The sequence below is a fragment of the Phascolarctos cinereus genome, unplaced genomic scaffold (genome assembly GCF_003287225.1).
Source record: "Phascolarctos cinereus isolate Bilbo 61053 unplaced genomic scaffold, phaCin_HiC Scaffold_2;HRSCAF=192, whole genome shotgun sequence".
In the NCBI taxonomy this organism is placed as follows: domain Eukaryota; kingdom Metazoa; phylum Chordata; class Mammalia; order Diprotodontia; family Phascolarctidae; genus Phascolarctos; species Phascolarctos cinereus.
Window position 1 is genome coordinate 36,785,597 of NW_027555625.1, and position 20,280 is coordinate 36,805,876.

The 20,280-nt window shown below is 38.9% G+C and overlaps 3 protein-coding genes across 4 annotated transcripts in view; 2 read left to right on the plus strand and 1 right to left on the minus strand.

The window, feature by feature from the left end:
- LOC110202780 (uncharacterized) overlaps positions 1-20,280 on the minus strand; it is a 283,878-nt gene that overhangs the window by 39,927 nt on the left and 223,671 nt on the right. The window lies entirely within an intron of this gene.
- LOC110202779 (uncharacterized) lies at positions 889-19,320 on the plus strand. 2 transcript variants are annotated; one of them, XM_078149300.1, is made up of 6 exons: positions 895-975; positions 1,612-1,700; positions 2,109-2,212; positions 12,242-12,368; positions 13,148-13,243; positions 14,933-19,320. In XM_078149300.1, exons 4-6 carry the CDS (start codon positions 12,335-12,337, stop codon positions 16,645-16,647), a joined length of 1,845 nt encoding a protein of 614 aa, XP_078005426.1. In that variant the 5' UTR covers positions 895-975; positions 1,612-1,700; positions 2,109-2,212; positions 12,242-12,334; the 3' UTR covers positions 16,648-19,320. The 2 variants fall into 2 exon arrangements, with proteins under 2 accessions (XP_078005425.1, XP_078005426.1); XM_078149299.1 differs by lacking the exon at positions 2,109-2,212 and having other exon boundaries at positions 889-975.
- The window catches only part of LOC144454152 (uncharacterized), a 41,388-nt gene continuing 22,001 nt past the window's right edge, over positions 894-20,280 (plus strand). The window contains 1 exon segment of the mRNA XM_078149298.1: positions 894-975. The gene's annotated coding sequence lies outside the window, so the exon portion shown is untranslated.

Sequence of the window (20,280 nt, forward strand, 5' to 3'; positions counted from 1 at the left end):
GGGACGGATATCATTTTTCGTCATTAAGTCCCGCAGAATTGTCTTGGACCAGTGTATTGCTGAGAGTAGCTAAGTCATTCACAGGTGATGATGTTACAATATTGCTGTTACTTTGTACACAGTACATTTCACTTTGCATCAGCCCATGCAAGTCTTTCCAGGTTTTTATGAGAGCATCCTCCTCATAATTTCTTACAGTACAATAATATTCCATCATAATCACACACCACAACTCATTCAGCCATTGCCCAAGCGATGGGCATCCCCTTAACTTCTCATTCTTCACTCCCAGAAAAGGGCTGCTGTAAATATATATATGTATATTTTTTTTAACACATACGTCCTTTTGCTTTTTGTTTTTTCTCTTTTGGGATCCAGACCTAGCAGTGGTATTGCCAGGTCAGAGTTTCATACAGTTGTCGGTATGGCGTAGGGAAGACCTGAGTTAAATCCATGTTCCGGCACTTGCTAGCTGTGTGACCCTGGACAAGTCACTTCACCCTAGTTGCCACATCTATAAAATGGGCACCATAATAGCACCTGCTTCCCAGGGTTTGTGTGAGGACCAGGTGAGACAGTCAATGTAAAGTACTTAACGGTGCCTAGAACAGCGTAAGCTCCGGGTATAGCTCTTAGTTTTATTTAGTCCATCTACCAAAGAACCGTCAGTCATGAGGTAAGGGGACGAGCGGAGGGGGCGGGGCTAATAGCAGGAAGGTCCGGGAGGGGCGGGCAAACAAAGAGGCAGGACCGCATTCCAGGCCGGGGGAAGAGCCGGGCCCCAGGCATGCGCAGAAGGAACCTCAGCCTCGAGACTACGATTCCCAGAAGGCCGTGCTCGCTTCAGGGGCATTATCCAAGCTCAAGGGCGGCCTTCTTACTACGACACTTCCGCTTACTTTTCCCTCCACCTCTTCCATGCTTGCTGTTTCTCGCTTCCCCTTCTCTGTGGTGGGCTGAAGTGTGTGTGACAAGGTGAGCGGGGTCCGGGAGCGGGGCCAGGCCCAGGCGGAGCTGGCTGCGGGGGTGCGGCGGGGTCGGAACACCGGGGGCTGGCTGGAGAGCACCCGGAGAATGGGAGGAGTGTGCGGCAGAGGAGGAAGGAGGCCCCCGAGGGGCTCCCAAGGGTCTGGGGGCTGCCTGTGGGGGGGGTTGAAGGGCGGGGGTTGGAGGCCAAGCTGGCCGAGGAGGAGCCTGGGGGCCGGGTTTAATTCTCCCTCAGTCACGCCCGCATCCCGTGACCCTGGTGAGGGCCTGCCCCTCGGGGCCTCTGTTCTTGCCCCTTGCCCAGAGTCCCAGGGAACGTGCTCCCGGTGTGTGGGTGTCTGGTTCTCACTCCTCCTCCCAGCATCCTCCTGGTTAGTCCCTCCTCCGGGAAGCCTTCCCTGATGCTGCCTGGGCCCGTGCCCTCCCCCTGTTGAAAGGGTCATCTGTTTGTCCTCCACTTTGTGTATAAGGAGATGCTGTACTCCATGACCGCTTCCTTCAGGCTCCCTCCCCATCCCCGCCCCCAGCCCGTCCTCGTCACTGATCTCCCCGCAGTGGAGAAGTGGGAACGTCTGGTCTGAGCAGGGTGACCCCTCACTCTCCTGCTTCTCCTTTCCTCCCCAGCTCTCCCTTCTGTGGCGTCTGCTCTGCCCCAGGAGGACAGCCTGGAGGAAGAGGGAATGGCTCCTGCCCACACAGCCACGCCCGGGAAGGTGAGTGCCACTTGCTGTTTTCCTCAAATAGCATCTTAGGCCAGAGACCGTGGGATAGGTTTCTTTGTCCTGTGTTGTAATACTAGAAATCGTGGGCATCAGGGAATCATAACCACAGACACCACTGCATCCTCTCCCCACACAAAAAAAGACCTAATTACGTTTACTTTAGTTTTATGGAAATGGAGAATAAGGGAGCAATCCTTGAAGGAGGGACAGGTTAAGTAATTGGAGGGCAAGGTGTGGAATGTAAGTAAAGTAGAAGAGTTAGGAGGGATAGGAGATGAGAGAGAGCACAAACGTGAGACCAAAGATCAGAAGAAGAATTTGTTACAGAAAGTGTATGTTCATGCATGTTCGTGTATATCGATATATAAATGTTTCTGTGCTTAATTATATCCTGGGCAGGAGATAAAGATGGAAAAAAAACAAATAAAAAGTGCACAGCAGAGAACAAAAGAAAACCAACGAGGAAGCAAACCAGAGATGAACAGCACACTGCACTAAGTGTGGTATTTATTTTATGGGCTTCTTGAAATGGAAATTTGTTGCTATATATTTTGAATCTTCTTACATTCTGCTGTGCACATGACATGCTTTTTTCCCCTTACTTTGTATTTAAGTTAAAATATTTCTTTTATTTACATTTATGTTTCAGTAGTTAAAAAAAGGAAACAAATAAATGGGGACCAGCTTAACAAATTATGGTATGTGGTAAGTGATTATGATGAAATGTTGTCGTCCTGTAAGAAATGAAGAGCAGGATGCTCTCAGAAGAACCTGGAAAGACTTACATGAGGTGATACAAAGTGAAATGTGTACAAACTAACAGCAATATTGTAAGATGATCGGCTGTGAGTGACCAGCTATTCTCTGCAATAGAGTGATCCAAGACAACTCTGAAGAACTTATGATGAAAAATGCTTTCCATCTGTGGAGAAAGAACTGATGGTGTCTAAATACAGATTGAAACATACTTTTTAAACTTTATTTTTCCTGAGGTGTTTGTTTTTTGGTCTGTCTTTTCTTTCACATGACTACAAATGTATTACCTATATCAAATTGCTTGCCTTCTCAGTGAGAGGGTAGGAGGGTGGGAAGAGAGAAAGAGAAAGAATTTGCAATTCAGAATTTTAAAAATGAGTATTAAAAGTTGTTTTTACATGTAACTGGGGAAAATAATTAATTTTATTTTATTAAATAAATTTTTTTTGTGAGGCAGTTGGGGTTAAGTGACTTGCCCAGAATGACACAGCTAAGTGAGTGTTATGTGTCTGAGGCTGATTTGAACTCAGGTTCTCCTGACTGCATGGCAAGTATTCTATCCACTGCACCACCTAGCAGCCCCCTGAAAATAATACGTTTTTAAAAATTTAATGTAATCAAAATTACCTGTTTTACACCTCACACTACTCTTACCTGTTGTTTATTCATAAATTGTTTGCCTATCCATAATTCTGATAACGTTTTGTGTTTCTAATTTTCTTGTTGTATCTCTCTTTATATCTAGTTCATGTATCCATTTGACACTTATCTTGGTGAATGGTGTAAGATACTGATCTATGCCCAGTTTCTGCCATTCTGCTTTCCAGTTTTCCCAAGAATTTTTAGCAAATAATGAATTCTTTTTAAATTTTTTTTTTATTATTTTTAGGCAGTTGGGGTTAGGTGACTTGCCCAGGGTCCCACATCTAGTAAGTGTCAAGTATTTAATCTGAGGTTGGATTTGAACTTCTCACTTCAGGTCCTCCTTACTTCAGGGCCTGTGCTATGTCTGTTGTGCCACCTAGCTGTCCCCAAATAATGAATTTTTATCCCTATCCTAGCTAATTTTTCTAAGTGTCTCTTTATCTCCTAAATTTCGTTCTTACTTATGGTTAGATTTATCTAGTTCTGAGAAGGGAAGTTGAGGTCCCCCAGTGGTATAGTTTTGCTATCTAATTCTTCCTGTAACTCATTTAACTTTTGCTCTAAAATTTTGAATGCGGTGCCATTTCATGCATGTATCTTTAATATTTTTATAACTTCGTTATCTGTGGTACCTTTTAGCAAGATTTAATTTTCCTGATTATCTCTTTTAATTAGATCTATTTTTGCTTTTGCATTTTCTCCAATCATGCTTGCTGCACCTCCCTTTTTTTATTTCGGCTGAAACATAATAACTTCTGTTCCAGTCCCTTATTTTAACTCTTTGTGTATTTTTTCTTTTTTTAGATGTGTCTTTTTGTGAAGAAGATATTGTTAGATTCTGGTTTCTGATTCATTCTGCTTTGATTAAGAGTGTTTATTCTTGGCACAAATCTTTGGTTAAGGGGGAAATTGATTCTGTTTGTTTCTTTGGACCAAACCTTTGGTAAATGGTGGACACCTTCAGCGTTTCCCAACACAGGGTCTTTTTCACTGTCTTATTATGTGGCCAGAGTATTTAAGCTTCACCTTCAGTATTTGACCTTACAGTGAATAATCTGAATTAATTTCTCTAAGTATTGATAGATTTGACCTCTTAGCTTTCCAAGTTACTCTCAAAGGTATTCTCCCACACCACAGTTCAAAAGCATCCATTCTGTGGTGTTTGGCTTTTTTAATATTTTGGAGATGGCCAATGTGGGGATTGGTTTTGCTTGTCTGTGAATAGTTATTACAAGGATTTTCCTTATCCATTTTTCCCAGTGTGTTGGGGAAAATGGGAGTGCTAGAAAATTGGTTTTTGTTAAGGGTGGCCTTCCTTCCTTAGACTGGAGGAGGAAGGATGAGAAGAATCCTTTTTGGTATGGGCATTCCTCCCTCCTGGTACCCTGATACATTATGCCTTTTTACCTAATGTATAATAAGCGTTTAAGACTCAAGGTCTTGATTCATATCTGCTTTTTGGGGAAATGCTGTGTTGAAATGACTTGAACTAGGGAGTAAGAGGCAGCAAAGTGTGAAGAAAAGACCAGGCTGTGTGTCAGAAGATTTGTATTTGAGCTTTTTTTTTTCTAATATAAATTTATTTATTTTTAGTTTTCAACATTTATTTCCACAAGATTTTGAATTCCAAAATTTTCACCCCATCTTGCCCCTCCCCTCACCTCAAGATGGCATGCATTCTGAATACCCCTTCCCCTAGTTTGCCTTCCTTTCTATCTCTCTCCCCCCCTTCTATTATCCCCTTCCCCTTCTGTTTTCCTGTGGGGCAGGATATATTTCTGTACCTCATTTCCTGTATTTTTTATTTCCCAGCTGCATGTGGAAACATTTTTTTAAACATGTGTTTTTAAAACTTTGGATTCCAAATTTTATCCCTTCCTCCCACCCCACCCACCCTCATTGAAAAGGCAAGCAAGTCAACATAGACCATACATGTGCAGTTATGCAAAGCATTTCCATAGTAGACATGTTGTGAAAAACTAACTCTATTTCCCTTAATCCTTTCCTGCCGCCCCCATTTATTCTATTCTTTCTTTTGATCCTGTCCCTCCTCAGAAGTACTTCTTCTGATTACCCCTTTCCCAATCTGCCTTCTTTCTATCATCCCCCTGCTCTCTTGTCCCCTTCTCCCCTATTTTCCTGTAGGGTAAGAGATTTCCATACCCAATTGAGTGTGTATGTTATTCCTTAAGCCAAATCCTATGAGAATAAGATTCCCTCATTTCCTCTCACCTTCCCCTGTTTCCCCTCCACTGTAAGAACATTTTGTTGTCTGTTTTGTGCGAGATAATGTACCCCATTCTACTTCTCTCTTTCTCCTTCTCCTAGTATAATCCTCTCTCAACCCTTAATTTTATTCTCCAGATATGACACCTTAATCTTCAACCCACCCTGTGCCTTCTATCTATCTATCTATATATACATACATATAATTTTTCCCCTCCCACTACCCTAATACTGACAAAGGTCTCATGAGTTATAAATATCATCTTTCCATGCAGGAATATAAACAGTTCAATCTTAATAAGTCTCTTATGATTTCTCTTTCCTGTTTACCTCTTCATGTTCCACTTGAGTCTTGTATTTGAAAGTCAAATTTTCTATTCAGTTCTGGTCTTTTCATCAAGAATGCTTGAAAGTCCTCTATTTCACTGAATGACCATTTTTTCTGCAGAAGGATTATACTCAGTTTTTCTGGGTAGGTGATTCTTTGTTGTAATCCTGTCTCCTTTGCCCTCCAGAATATTATATTCCATGCCCTCGGTCCTTAATGTAGAAGCTGCTAAATCTTGTGTTATCCTGATTGTGTTTCCACATACTTGAATTGTTTCTTTCTGGCTGCTTGCAATATTTTCTCCTTGAACTGGGAACCCTGGAATTTGGCTACAATATTCCTAGGAGTTTTCCTTTGGGAATCTCTTTAAGGGGGAGATCGGTGGATTCTTTCAATTTCTATTTTGCCCTCTGGTTCTAAAATATCAGGGCAGTTTTCCTTGATAATTTCTTGAAAGATGATGTCTAGGCTCTTTTTTTGATCATGGCTTTCAGATAGTCCAATAATTTTTAAATTCTCTCTCCTGGATCTATTTTCCAGGTCAGTTGTTTTTCCAGTGAGATATTTCACATTGTTTTCTAATTTTTCATTCTTTTGGATTTGTTCTACGGTGTCTTGATTTCTCATAAAGTCACTATCTTCCAGTTGCTCTATTCTAATTTTTAAGGAAGTATTTTCTTCAGTAATCTTTTGGACTTCCTTTTCCAATTGGCCAATTTTGCTTTTTAGGGCATTCTTCTACTCATTGGCTTTTTGGACCTCTTTTGCCATTTGGGTTAGGCTATTTTTTAAGGTGTTATTTTCTTCAGTATTTTTTGGGTCTCCTTTAGCAAGCTGTTGACTTGTTTTTCATGATTTTCTTGCATCACTCTCATTTCTCTTCCCAGTTTTTCCTCTTTCCCTTACTTGCTTCTCAAAATCCCTTTTGAGCTCTTCCAAGCCTACTGATTCATATTTTTCTTGGAGGCTTTGGATGTGGGAGCTTTGACTTTGTTGTCTTCTTCTGGTTGTATGTTTTGATCTTCTTTGTCACCAAATATAGTCTGACTCTTTCTCTGAGGTTTACTCCTGATCCCAGCCAACTACTTGTGTTTTAAACTCTTTGTAAAGGTAAAAGTCTGCTTCCAGTGTGGAGAATGTACTGTCCCAAGCTTTGGGGGGTTTGTATAGCTGTTTTCAGAGATACTTGCTAGGGACCTGTAAATTTTCAATTCTTCCAAGGTGGTATGATAAGGGGCGAGGTGTTTACTCCTTTCCTGGCCTGTGCTCTGGTCTCTGAGTGACTGGCCACAAGCAGTCTTTTCTCTTTTGGAACTGTGATGAGTGTTTTCTCTCCTCCACCACTATAAGTTACACCATACCAGCGCTTTTCCTCACCCCAGGACCACCACCCACCCAGAACTGTGACCCAGATCCAAGCATGGGCAAAGCAAGAGATTCCTGCCTCAGCACCAGCAAAGAGATCCCTGCAGTCCCCCTCTGATCAGCCACTTTATTCCCCTTCAGTCTGTGGACTGGAAGCTCAGAATGCAGTCACTGGCCCGGTGCTCATGCTCTGGAGCTGGCTGTGACCTAGCTCCTCTCTCAGCACCATAGAAACAGACTTTTCCCACTGACCTTCTAAGTTGAGGAGTTTGGAAACTGCCACAGCTTCCTGTGATTCATTCCTCTGAGACCTGCTCTAGGTTTGCTGTGGCCTGCGCACCCATGCCGCACTGTGCTCTTCTTCGCGCCTGGCACGATATGCCTTTATCATCAACCATCTAGGCTGTCTTGGGCTGGAAATTTGTTTTACTCTGTCTTTTTGTGGGTTCTGCTGCTTTAGAATTTGTTTAGAGCCATTTTTTTACCGGTATTTGGAGGGGTTTTGGGGAGAGCTCAACCAAGTCATTGCTTTCACGCCCCGCCATCTTGGCTCCGCCTTGAGATTCAGCTTTGATTTTTTTGTTTTAGCTTTTAGTATTTTATTTTTCCCCAGTTTCATGTCAAGATAATTTTTAACATTTGTTTTTGAAACTTTGAGTTAGAAATTCTCTCCCTTCTTCTTGTCCCACCCCTTCATCTATTACACTTCCCTCGCCTCGTTAAGAAGGCAAGAGATTCAATATAGGTTATACATGTGTAGTCATGCAAAACATATCCATAGTGGTTATGTTGTGAAAGAAAACAAAAAAAAAACTCAGGAAAAATAAAGTAAAAGAAAATGTCCTTCAGTCTGTATTCTGACACTATCAGTTCTTTCTCTGGGGTGGATGGCATTTTTCATCATGATTCCTTCATAGTTATCTTGGATCATTGTATTCAGCTGTAATTTTTAATAGCTAATTGACTGGAAGCATAACTAATCATGATAATGAAATTGTCTTAAATTGCCATTAATTCAGGATGAATAAAAAAGGAAATAGAGCAGTTTAGAAAAGAGTAGTGGAGAGACAACAAAACCTGAAAGAAATTATTCTTGTGATAAAAGTTACCAAAAGATTCTTAAAATCTAGCTTGGAGGCAAGATCAAAAAATAGTGAAGACTATATTTCAGCATATGGTGATGACAAAGGGATACCTGTGAGAAAGCTAAACAACTAAAATCTTCCTTGGCTTTTGTTTTCTCATTGAACAGTGGTGAACTTTGAACTAGGAATGAGAGCCCAGAAATTGTGAACAGGAAGTGGATGCCAGAAGTAAAAGTCAGGATCCAGCTGTTCTGATAGGAGTGTATAATATGCTTCATTGCTTAGCCACTATCATGTGTCTCTGAAAGATCTTGGAGAATGGGGCAAAGTGCCACAGGACAGAAAAGGTGACATTTACCAAGTTTCTAAAAAGAGAGGATAGATTCTGCAAAGCCTGGGCTAGTGATGTTGAATTCTTGCACATTCCTAGAATATATGAGTAAATGAGTGGTTAGAGAGAAATTAGAAAGGTTTCTTTTATTTCTTCTATAAGGCTTTGTGCTATTTCACTATAGTCATTTCTAGAAAAAGATTTCTTTCCTTCACCCTCTAAATTATGTCCTTTATACCAAAAAAGTAGTTGCATAAAAATACCAATGATAGTAACTTCATGTGACAGTTCATTAAACCTTCTCCCCTAGTGATCTCCATCTTCTGTTTCAGAAGTGGTAACATTTTTTTAGATTTTATTTTTAATTGATGGAATAAAATAAGCATTTCCTTAACAAAGTATAACAAAAAAGATGAATGTAAAAAAGATGAAAATTCAAGTCTGCTATGCACAACTTGCTATTTTTTTCAAATGTATAATAAAACTATCACATAAATTTCTTTTTTTGCTTCTCTCTCCATTTTAGCCTAGAGATGGCTACCATTAGATACTTATATGCTTTTATATAAATAAAATTATTCTATATGTTGTTCTGTTTATCAGTTCTTTCTCTGGATGTAGATAATGTCTTTCTTCACATATCCTTTGTAGTTAATTTGGGTATTTATAATAGTCATAATAACTTATTCATTCAGAGTCGTTCCTAAAATATTGCTGGTACTGTGTACAGTGTTCACTTGGTTCTGCTCATTTTTACTCTTCATTATTTCTTGAAATCCTTCTATGTTTTTCTAAAATCTTTTAGCTCATTTCTTATAGCACTGTAGTATTCCATCACAATTATATACCACGGCTTCTTCAGCCGTTCCCTAATTGATGGGCATGCCTGGAATTTCTGTTCTTTGCCACTACAAAGAGAGCTACTATAAACATTTTAGAATATATAGGTTCTTTTCCCTTTTCCCTATTCATCTTTGGGAATAGACCAAGTAGTAGTATTGCTGGGTCGAAGAGGATAAGTAGTTTAATAAGTCTTTGGGCATAATTCCATATTGCTCTCCAGAGTGGTTGGATCATTTTACAATTCCACTACCATTGAATTAGTGTCCCAATTTTTCCACATTCTCTCCAGCATTTGTCACTTTCTTCTTCTATCATTTTAGCCAATGTGGTTGGTGTAACATGACGTCTTAAGGGGTGTTTTTCCTGCATTTCTCCAATATATAATGATTTAGAGCAGTTTTTTATGTGACTAAAAATTATTTTGATTTCTTCATTGGAAAACTGCCTGTTCATATCATTTGACCATTTTTCATTTGGGGAATGACTCATATTCTTATAGGTTAGACAAAATTATGTATTTTAGATGTGAGACCTTTAACTGATAAATTGTCTCTAAAATTTTCCCCATGATTTTCTGCTTTCTTTTTAATCTTGGCTATATTTATTTTATTAATACAAAATCTTTTAATTTACTGGAATTGAAATTCATCCATTTTATACCTAACTTTGCTCTCTGTCTCTTGCTTATTCATAAATTATTCACTTATCCATAAGTCTGATAAGTAATATGTTCAACTTTTTTTTCCAATTACTTGGGGAGTCTAGCATATTTTTATTTTTTAATTATATTTTTATAATTTTGTGTATTATATCTGGTTGGGTCTGCTTATTTTACACTGTGTCAGTGTATATCTTCCTTTGCTTCTCAGAATTCCTCATATTTGTCATTTTTAACTGTATCATTAGAGTCCAGTGTTAATTCATGTGTCAATTTTTTCTAGCTATTCTTTGAGAATTCGGTTTGTTTCCACTTCTTTGCTGCCCCAAGAGTGCTTTTATGAATGTTTTTGTGTAAAAACTCAGTTGTGGCCTTGGTCTGGTGATATAGAAAGGGAATGGCAACATGGTACAGTGAAAATGGCCCTGGATTTGAAGCCAGGAGGACCGGGGCTGAAAGTGCTCATCTACCATGTACTCCCCTTTTGATGTTAAGCAAGACATTTTCCCTCTCTGGGCCTTACTTCCCTAATGTGTAAAATGAGAAAATTGGACTATCATGTCTCTTCCAGCTCTAAATATATGAACTGGAAAGTAGTGGTCTTTTAACACCCTTTTCAGCACTACAAAGTTTTCACATGCTGTTACAGGAGATTGTAGTCCCCCATGCTTGCCTTTGCTCTTATGGTTCCAGGAACATTACACACAATCATGGTCATTTCAGAGCACCACATCTTAAGCACAGTGATTAGATGAAAAGAGGAAGGTAACTGCCTTACTTGTGAAGAGGTCAGGCGAATTGGTCAAAGGAACTATGCCCATTTAGCCTGGAAGAGAAGACTTAGGACTACATGATAACTATCTTCAGCTGTTTCATTTTCATTGTTTGAGCAGGTAGAAAAAAAATTAGCCATACTACTTCTTCAGCTCAGAGGGTAGAAGTAGGAGCCACAGATGTACATTGTAAAAAAAAAAAAAAAGGAGGGACGACTTTAAAATTGATGTCATTGGAACCATTTACAACAATAAGCATTTATTAAATAGCTACATAGTGCCAGGCACTGTGCTAAGTGCCAGGGATACCAAGGATGGCAATAATAGCTCCTTCCCTTAAGGAATTTACAGACCAATCAGAGAGGAATACTTTGTTTAAATTTTTATTTGTTTAATTTTTAGTTTAGGGAATGAAAAAAACATTTCCAATACATATATAATAAAAAAAAGATGATTGTATAGGAAACTAATACTCTGTGATCAATAACGTGTTATTCCTTTTAAATATATAATTTCATATAAATTTTTCTCTCTTCCCCCCCAACTCTAGAGATGGCTACCATTAGATATGTGTGTTTGTGTATAAAATTATTCTCTACACACTTGCATTAGTTCTTTTTGGGAGAGGAATTCTTAAGTGCCTCCTATATACCAGACACTGTAGTGGGATGCAGATAAATAAATGAAACAATTCCTCATGGAAAGTGAAAGATGAAATGGCTAAAGAAACAAAGGTTCAATGTTTTCGTCATATTAGTATATTAAGCAATGCATGGCAATTGCACAGAAAACTGGGACCAGGCCCCTTCCTCATCTTGGGGCTGGACCCTGAATAGGCAAAGACATACTTTTATAAATTAAAACCAATCAAAGAAGACCAATTAATTAAAAGCAAATAATAAAATGTTAGGTAATCTGATTTCTAATTGGAGAAACGACTGGGGACTTTTCATGTTGGGAGGGGGAAAGGCAACAGGTTCAGTTCCGTAAATTCAGAATGAGGTGTCCCACTCCCTGAAAGTAGTATACAATGAAAGGAACAAGGGAACAGTAATTAATTGTTCAGTATGGGGCCAGTTTTCAGATAAGACATATGGGTTGCTTTAGATGTACAATTGTGTGAAAACTCCTTTCATCAGTCTTTTTGCATCTGAATGAGTTTCTGATCAGCATAATCTGGGTCCTTAAGGACTAAACAGCAGGTAGAGTAGGTCTCTTTTCTCAGCCACACAAGGCTAAGTTCAAACAATGCAGTTAGGTTTTCTCCCAATTGAATAAATTTTTCTCACAAGACAGAAGTTGGACTAGACTTATAACTGAACAAAAAAAGAACTGAGCTACCCCCAGAATTGAGTCACAAAATGGAGTCTGTGTGATTGACTCAGTTGCCTCAATTCCCTGTACCACTTGCTGTCCTAAAACCCTCAATTCCCTCACCTTAATGGCAAGTAGTTTATATTTGAACTTTATATAACAGTTAAGAGCTATAGCTGGGTAAGCACAAATGTTTTTGGTATTTCAGGAATCAGTGACATTCAAGGATGTGGCTGTGGAATTCACCCAGGAAGAGTGGGTACAATTGAACCCATCTCAGAAAAAATTGTACAGGGATGTGATGCTGGAGAACTATAGGAACTTGGTCTCTTTGGGTAAGAACAGCTACCCCTTTGGAGTCTTGATATATACTGTGAGAGCAAGATTTTTACAGTTGTTCTTTGGCATACAAAAGGAAACTCTTCCTAATGCATTTGTAGCCAAGAGACAGATTACTTGTGCTACCTCGTTCTAGGAAAAAGGTCCAAGCTTAGTATGCCTGGAAATTGATTTCCTGATTTGTTGTTATCCTTGAGAATGTATCTTCCCCTCTCTGTTACCTCAAATCCAAGATATTCTGTTTAATTCCAACGTAGGGTTCATCATGCAGTGTTCCCAATGCCTAAGCAGTCAGTGAGTGAAATGAGCTATATTTTCCCAAGTCCTACTCAGTAATCCATTGTACCATAATATGGAGTATCCTTCCAGTGGTCTTTTGTACTATCCTTGAGGTCTTCCTAGCATGCCTCCTTTTTTTCCAAAGAGAGTTTGAAGTTGTTTTGAATTCTTTTATTATCTTTTGTGGATACTTTTTGAAAAAAAATTTAAATTCTCCTACCCCTGCCACCTAAAAAAAAAAAACACACAATAAAAAGAAAGAAAAAATCCTACTTCTTCCTCCAGCCTACCCATTGAGCCTCCCATAATTGAAGGAAAAAAAAAAACTCAGACAAAATCAGGTAACATAGTGTTCTTGGTGGTATAAGATTCATCCAGCAGCCTTATTCCCCCCCACCTTTCTACTAAAGTTGGAGGGGAGTATTTCATCAGTCTGTTCAGTGATGGAACTCGATATGAGATGACTGCCTAGCACTTTTTCATTTTCAATGAACAGGATTTGCAGTTTCCAAACCAAATGTGATTTGCCAGTTGGAAAGAAAGGAAGCATCTTCGTTGCCAGAGGCAGATATTCCAGGAAGCAGCTGTCCAGGTGACTACATAAAGCCAAGCAGATGTGTCATTGCAAACTAGTTATCTGTTGGTCATTTTAGGTCAAAGCTCTTCAAAGACATCGAACAAAGTGGTCTATCAAAGCTTCTCAGCCCTCTTGAGAGGAGTTGAGACTTTTAACTTCATGTTTTACCTCAAGAAGTTACTTTTATAACGTATCACTTTACTGAAATGTATGTCCACTCTCAAAGTTGTTGCCTCAGTACGGGGCAGTTATATCTCTTCTGTTCATTGAAGATCATCTTAGTTCTCCTGCCTCACTTGCATGAATTCATGCTTTTAAAATAAGCACATCATTTAAGGTGTTAAGTAGTGTGCTCTTTTTGCTTGTTACTTCTGATATTTTCTTGTTTTGTTTTTATGATTATATTGCTTTGCTGCTCCTTTTTTTATACACCTTTTAACCATGTGTTTAATTTGTTTCATCTTTCAAAATTTTCTTTTACACTTTTAAAAGTTTGATGAAATGACAGTTCTTATCATTCTTTTAAAAGACTGTAATATATTTCAATCCTGGTTTGACAAAATTTCCAGTAAATTTTAAAATTCTCCCTACTGTCACAGAGATAGGTAACAGAATACACGTTAATATATTCCCTTATCTGGACAAATTCCTTTGGATTTATACAATGTCCAGATAAGTTTTGCTTTCCTGAACAGATGTTCTGAATCAGAGCCCCAAGGAAAAATGACATCTTTCTTGTGGTTATCTCTCTGTGGCTTCTTTGATGTCATTACTGCTGGATTTTGATTACCTAACAGCAATGGGATATTGTGTTCTTCCTAAAAGAAACTGCTCCCAGTTGGAGGCCTGTTCTTCTATTGATGCCCAATAGTGAGTCTGAAGACTAACCATTTCAGCATGTGACTGTAAATGTACCTTTTTTTCTAGTATTCTTACATGCTTTAAAAGGTTCTGATTCCTTTTATTGGCTAACTTAGCTGCTTTCATGTAAGATGCCTTTTTTTCAGTCTTCTAGCCACCATGATCATTCTCTGTTTCTTCAAGTAACAGTAATCTTTGTGCTAGTATTTCTTCATGTTTTTCAATAAGTCGAACTTATTAAGCAAAATAGGCCATCCCCTTTCTTTTGGCCAGCCCTTCTTGCTCTTGGTGAAAGCTTTCTCGGCTGGCCCTTCTTTTGGCCTGTCTTCATCTCACAAATTTTAATCAGTTCCTTACAAAGTAGATACATTAGAGTTTAGAGGAAATTTATAGCAACAGTTCTCATGTTTTCACCCTCATATTTCATCTTTCTTCTGTTGACTTCTTATATCTATTTCTCTTCCTCACTCTAAACTTAATTCTCTATTTTCTTTCTGTTCAGTCTTTTCCCTTTCTATTTTCACGTCAGAGGGTAAGGATACATCAAAATCTTCTGGTTTTTTTTTTCTGAATAGTCTTTTCCATCGAAATGTCAGCCAATGAAAGTAGAGTAAGGGTTCATTCATCCACCTTGGTAATTTCATCTTATGTCAGTTCATTTACATGTTACCTCTCAGTCATCATACTTTCACATAAGATTAACCAATTTCTAGTGGAAGGCTACTGAGACTGGCCTTCTCAAGTGAGAAAACAAGAGAATAGCTCTAAAACCTTGGAGCAACTAAGAACCTTGGGAAAGGGTGAAAAGGGCAGGATTAATCAGCTCTGTATTCTTCTTTTCAGAGAGCAGAGAATTTGCTGGAGATAAACCTCTTGAATGTAATGTATATGGGAATGCCTTCCTGAGCAAGGAACATCTTGCTGTGTGTCAGATAATTCATACTAGAGATAATCCTTATGAATGTAGTGAATGTAGGAAGGCCTTCAGGATTAACATACAACTTAAATTGCATCAGAGACTTCATACTGGAGAAAAACCTTATGAATGTAGTAAATTTGGGAAGGCCTTCAGGATTAAGTCAGAGTTTACTGTGCATCAGAGAATTCATAATGGAGAGATGCTTTACAAATGTAAGGACTGTGGGAAAGGTTTCCCCTACAATTCATATCTTACTCGACATCAAAAAATTCATACTGGAGAGAAACCTTATGAATGTAGTGAATGTAGGAAGTCCTTCAGGAGTAAGACACAACTTATAGTGCATCAGAGAATTCATACTGGAGAGAAACCTTATGAGTGTAGTGAATGTGGGAAGGCCTTCAAGACTAAGTCAGACCTTACTGTGCATCAGAGAATTCATACTGGAGAGATGCTTTATGAATGTAAGGAGTGTGGGAAGGCTTTCCCCTACAATTCATATCTTACTCGACATCAAAAAGTTCATACTGGAGAGAAACCTTATGAATGTAGTGAATGTGGGAGGGCCTTCAGGATTAAGTCAGAGCTTACTGTGCATCAGAGAATTCATACTGGAGAGAAGCTTTATGAATGTAAGGAGTGTGGGAAGGGTTTCCCCTATAACTCATATCTCATTAAACATCAAAAAATACATACTGGAGATAAACCTTATGAATGTAGTGAATGTGGAAAGGTATTCAGGATTAAGAAACAACTTACAGTGCATCAGAGAGTTCACACTGGAGAGAAACCTTATGAATGTAGTGAATGTGGAAAGGCATTCAAGAATAAGCGAAATCACACCGTGCATCAGAAAATTCATACTGGAGAGAAACCTTATGAATGTAGTGAATGTGGAAAGGCCTTCAGGAATAAGGGAAGTCATACTGTGCATCAGAGAATTCATACTGGAGAGAAACCATATGAATGTAGTGAATGTGGGAAGGCCTTCAGGAGTAAGTCAGAGCTTAATGTTCATCAGAAAATTCATACTGAAGAGAAACCTTATGAATGTAATGAATGTGGAAAGGCCTTTAGGAATAAGGGAAATCGTACTGTGCATCAGAGAATTCATACTGGAGAGAAGCCTTATGAATGTGGTGAATGTGGGAAGGCCTTCAAGAGTAAGTCAGAACTTACTGTGCATCAGAGAGTTCATACTGGAGAGAAACCTTATGAATGTGGGGAATGTGGAAAGGCTTTCAGCAGTAAGGATCATCTTATAGTGCATCAGAGAATTCATACTGGAGAGAAACCTTATGAATGTGGTGAATGTAAAAAGGCCTTTAGGAGTAAGGAACAACTTAAAGTGCACCAGAGAGTTCATACTGGAGAAGACAAACCTTATGAATGTAGTGAATGTGGGAAGGCCTTCAGGAAAAAGTTCGAGCTTGCTATGCATCAGAGAATTCATACTGGAGAGAAACCTTATGAATGTAGTGGATGTGGAAAGGCCTTCAGGATTAAGAAACGACTTATAATTCATCAGAGAATTCATACTGGACAGAAACCTTATGAATGTATTGAATGTGGGAAGGCTTTCAGGACTAACTCACAACTTAAAGTGCACCAGAGAATTCATCTTGGAGAGAGACCTTGAAATATAGTGAATGTGGCAAAGCCTTTATGTGTAACTTAAAACTTGCAATGCAGGAGAGAATTCATACTGGAGAGAAACCTTATGAATGTTGTGAATGTGGAAAGTCCTTCACAAAAGGTACATCTTAACATGCATCAGCCAATTCATATTGGTAACTTTCTTTTTGAATGTATGGAGTGTGGGAAGGCTTTCACATAAAACTCAGAACTTATTCGACAGCAAATAATTCATACTGGAGAGAAACCTTATCAATGCATTGTGTGTGGGAAGGCCTTCTTGAGGAAGGCACATCTTACTAGGCATCACAGAACTCATACTAGAGAAAAAACAGTATGATTGGGCTTACTTAAGCACAGCAGAAGGAGGTGAGAAACAAGTATAGCATCCTTATAGCTCAGAACATGTCCAGGAACCATGGGTCACACTCTGTATCCTGAGTGGGGAGTGATACCTCCTACCTTCCCTCAATCCTTCTTCCATGCCCTGCTAGATAGGAGAGGGAGAAGAAATGGTACAGGATATGAGCAAGAGGAGTTAGGAACATGTAAGAGTCCTTGTTCCCATGGGCAGATGGACAAAGAATGTGGCACAAATGATTTAGCATGAAGATGATGGGAGACAGTGCTAAGCTGACACGGTGAGGGAACAGAAGATAGTGGAAGAAGTGTTTGTGCAATACAGCTCCTTTGACAGACCCACATTGATGGACCACTCCCAGTGTTCATATGGACTATTTGTATGTGACTTGTAGTCTTCTGAGCTCATATTGGTCTGATCAGTCACATATGGGTACACTGTACTTTGACCCACACATCGTGATGTCAGTTAGGTCTTCTTTGAACACAAAGGACAACCACAAGCACACTGATGGCATCCCAAGGTTAAGAGGCTGTTATGTTGTATGTAGTATACAATGTTGGTCTTTGTTAGTTTCCACCACACTGTTTATTTTCCAATTTTCTCAGCAGTTCTCAAAAAGTGAGTTCTTATCCCAGAAGGTGGTGTCTTTGGGTTTATCACAGATTTCTACAGTCAATGACTGTGTCTTGTGTACCTAAGCCATTCCACTGAATCAACCTGCCAAGAGAAAGCCAGGAACTATATGAACACAATTACAAAACACTTTTCACACAAATAAAGTCACATCTAAATAGTTGGCAAAATATGAATTGCCCCTGGATAGGCTGAGCTAATACAGTAAAACTGACAATTTGACCTAAATTAATTTACTTATGCCATCCCAATCAAACTACCAGAAAAATTATAGAGCCAGTATCTCAGGAGGATTAATGAAAAAATATTACAAAGGAAGGTGGCCTAGCCTTTGCAGATCTAAAACTATATTATGAAGTGGCAATTATCAAAGATTTGGTATTGGCTAAGAAATAAAGTGGTGGATCAGCCAAATAAGGTCAAAATGGGGACATGATTTAGACATAAATGGTAATATTTAGGAAATCAGGAGAGCAAGGAGTGGTTTACGTATATGGAGAAGGGAAGAATTTGTAGAGAACATTATGAAATGCAAAAAGGATAATTTTTACTTTAAGTTTTTGTACAAAGCCAATTCAGCCAAGATTAGAAGGAAAGCAGAAAGTGGGAGACAAATTTTTACTGCCAGTGTTTCTGATAATCGTCTCATTTCTCTAATATATAGAGAACTAAGTCAAATTTATAAGAAACCAGTTCATTCCCCAAATGATAAATAGTCAAAGGTTATGAACAGGCACTTTTTAAATGAAGAAATTAAAGCTATCTATAGTCATATGAAAAAATGCTTTAACCACTATTGATTGGAGGAATGCATATTAAAACAACTCTGAGGTACCACCTCACACCTATGAGATTGGCTAATATGACAGAAAAGGGAAATGATAGACATAGGAAAATTGAAACACTAATGCATTATTGGTAGAGTTGTGACCTGATCTGATCATTCTAGAGAGCAATTGAAATTCTGTCCAAAGTTCTATAAAACTGCACATCTTTTTATCCAGCAATACCACTAGTAGGTCTGCATACCTCAGAGATCATAAAAAAGGTTAAGGGACCCAAATGTACAAAAACATTTATAGCAGCTCTTTTTGTGTCGGCCAAGAATTGGAAATTGGGGGGGATGCCCATCAATTGGGCAATGGCTAAACAGGTTGTGGTATGAATGTAATGGAATACTTTTGTGCTGTAAGTAAAGATTAGCAGATGGATTTCAGAATAATCTAGAAATTCTCATGAACTGATGCTGAGTGAAGTGAGCAGAACCAAGAGAACATTGTACACAGCAACAGCAATATTGTGTGATGATCAACTTTGATAGACCTAGTTCTCAACAATACAACTATCTAAGACAATTCCAAAAGACTCATGAGGGAAATGCTGTGCACATCCAGAGAAAGAACTATGAAGTGTGAATGCAGATGGAAAGATAGCATTTTCACCTTTTTTGTTCTTTATTTTTTTCTCATGGTTTTCCCTTTTGTTTATTCTTATTTCATAACAGGACTAATGTAGAAATATGTTTTAATATGATTGTACATCTCTTTATGGCCTATATCCGATTGCTTACTGTCTGGGGTCGGGTGGGGAAGATAAAAAAAAATTGAAATTTAAAATCTTATCAAAGTGAATGTTGAAAACTATGCTTACATGTAACTGGAAAAATAAAATGCTGTTAAATTAGAAAAAAAGAGCCTGTTATAGGATCTTGTTCAGGAGAATCTTCAAACCACTTCAGCTTGAGACTCTTCACCTTAGCCAGATGGTGCCTTAGCTTTTTGGGAGGAGGTGGTAGGGGGGGATGAAAGATTACCTGGTAGAACCTTGACAGTGAATAATGGGTTGAAGGGATTAGCAGATCTAGTGACCTCTGTGCAGTTATGCCACCCTAATCTCTGATTTCTGATTTTTTATTTCTGATCCTGCACAGATTTCTGTTTGTCCTGAGAAATTCAGAGGCAATGCCCCTTGAGTGGGAGCTTTCTACTTCCCATTTCTTTAAAAACAAACAATACAAAACACCACCACCACCAACAAAAACACATTGGTCTCTCACACCTGAAGTCCCTGAGCCCTGTTCTAAGTGATTCCTGAGACTGCTTGACTCCCTGGTTTGTATCATCTCAAATGATAAGACCTAATTGGGAGTGGAGGTCTAACCTGCTAGTCTGTGGACCAGAGGACTGGTGATGACATACACTGAATTTGGGAGGAAAAAAAATTAAAACATTTTGCTTAATTTAAAAATAAAATCCCATTGAAGAGTGATTGTGTGACCAAAGTCCTCATTTTGTAGAGGAGGAATCTGAAGCATAGAGAGATGGAGTGACTTGCCCATAATCACAGGACTACTAAGTTTCTGAGATGAGATTTGAAAATAAGCCTTCCTTATTCCAAGTCCAGTACTGTATGAATTACACTGTGCTGACTCTCAGATGTAGTAGCAAGCATTCCTAGGCAATCTCCTATCCACATGTTATCTAAGCCTGATCAGTCACTTCTTAGCTTCTGAGATGAAGTGAGGTCAGACACTTTCAAAGAGGTATAGCCACATGTGTAGGACACATTCAGGATGATGGGAACATGGATGAAAGACATCCACAAGAAAGTGATTTGAACCCAGGAGTGCAGAGCACAGTG

Excerpts from the sequence above, each read along its gene's own strand:
- LOC110202779 (XM_078149299.1), top strand. The coding sequence starts at position 1,668 with ATGGCTCCTGCCCACACAGCCACGCCCGGGAAG. Across the intron at positions 1,701-12,241 it reads ACACAGCCACGCCCGGGAAG|GAATCAGTGACATTCAAGGA; the intron begins GTGAGTGCCACT and ends TTGGTATTTCAG. Across the intron at positions 12,369-13,147 it reads TAGGAACTTGGTCTCTTTGG|GATTTGCAGTTTCCAAACCA; the intron begins GTAAGAACAGCT and ends TTCAATGAACAG.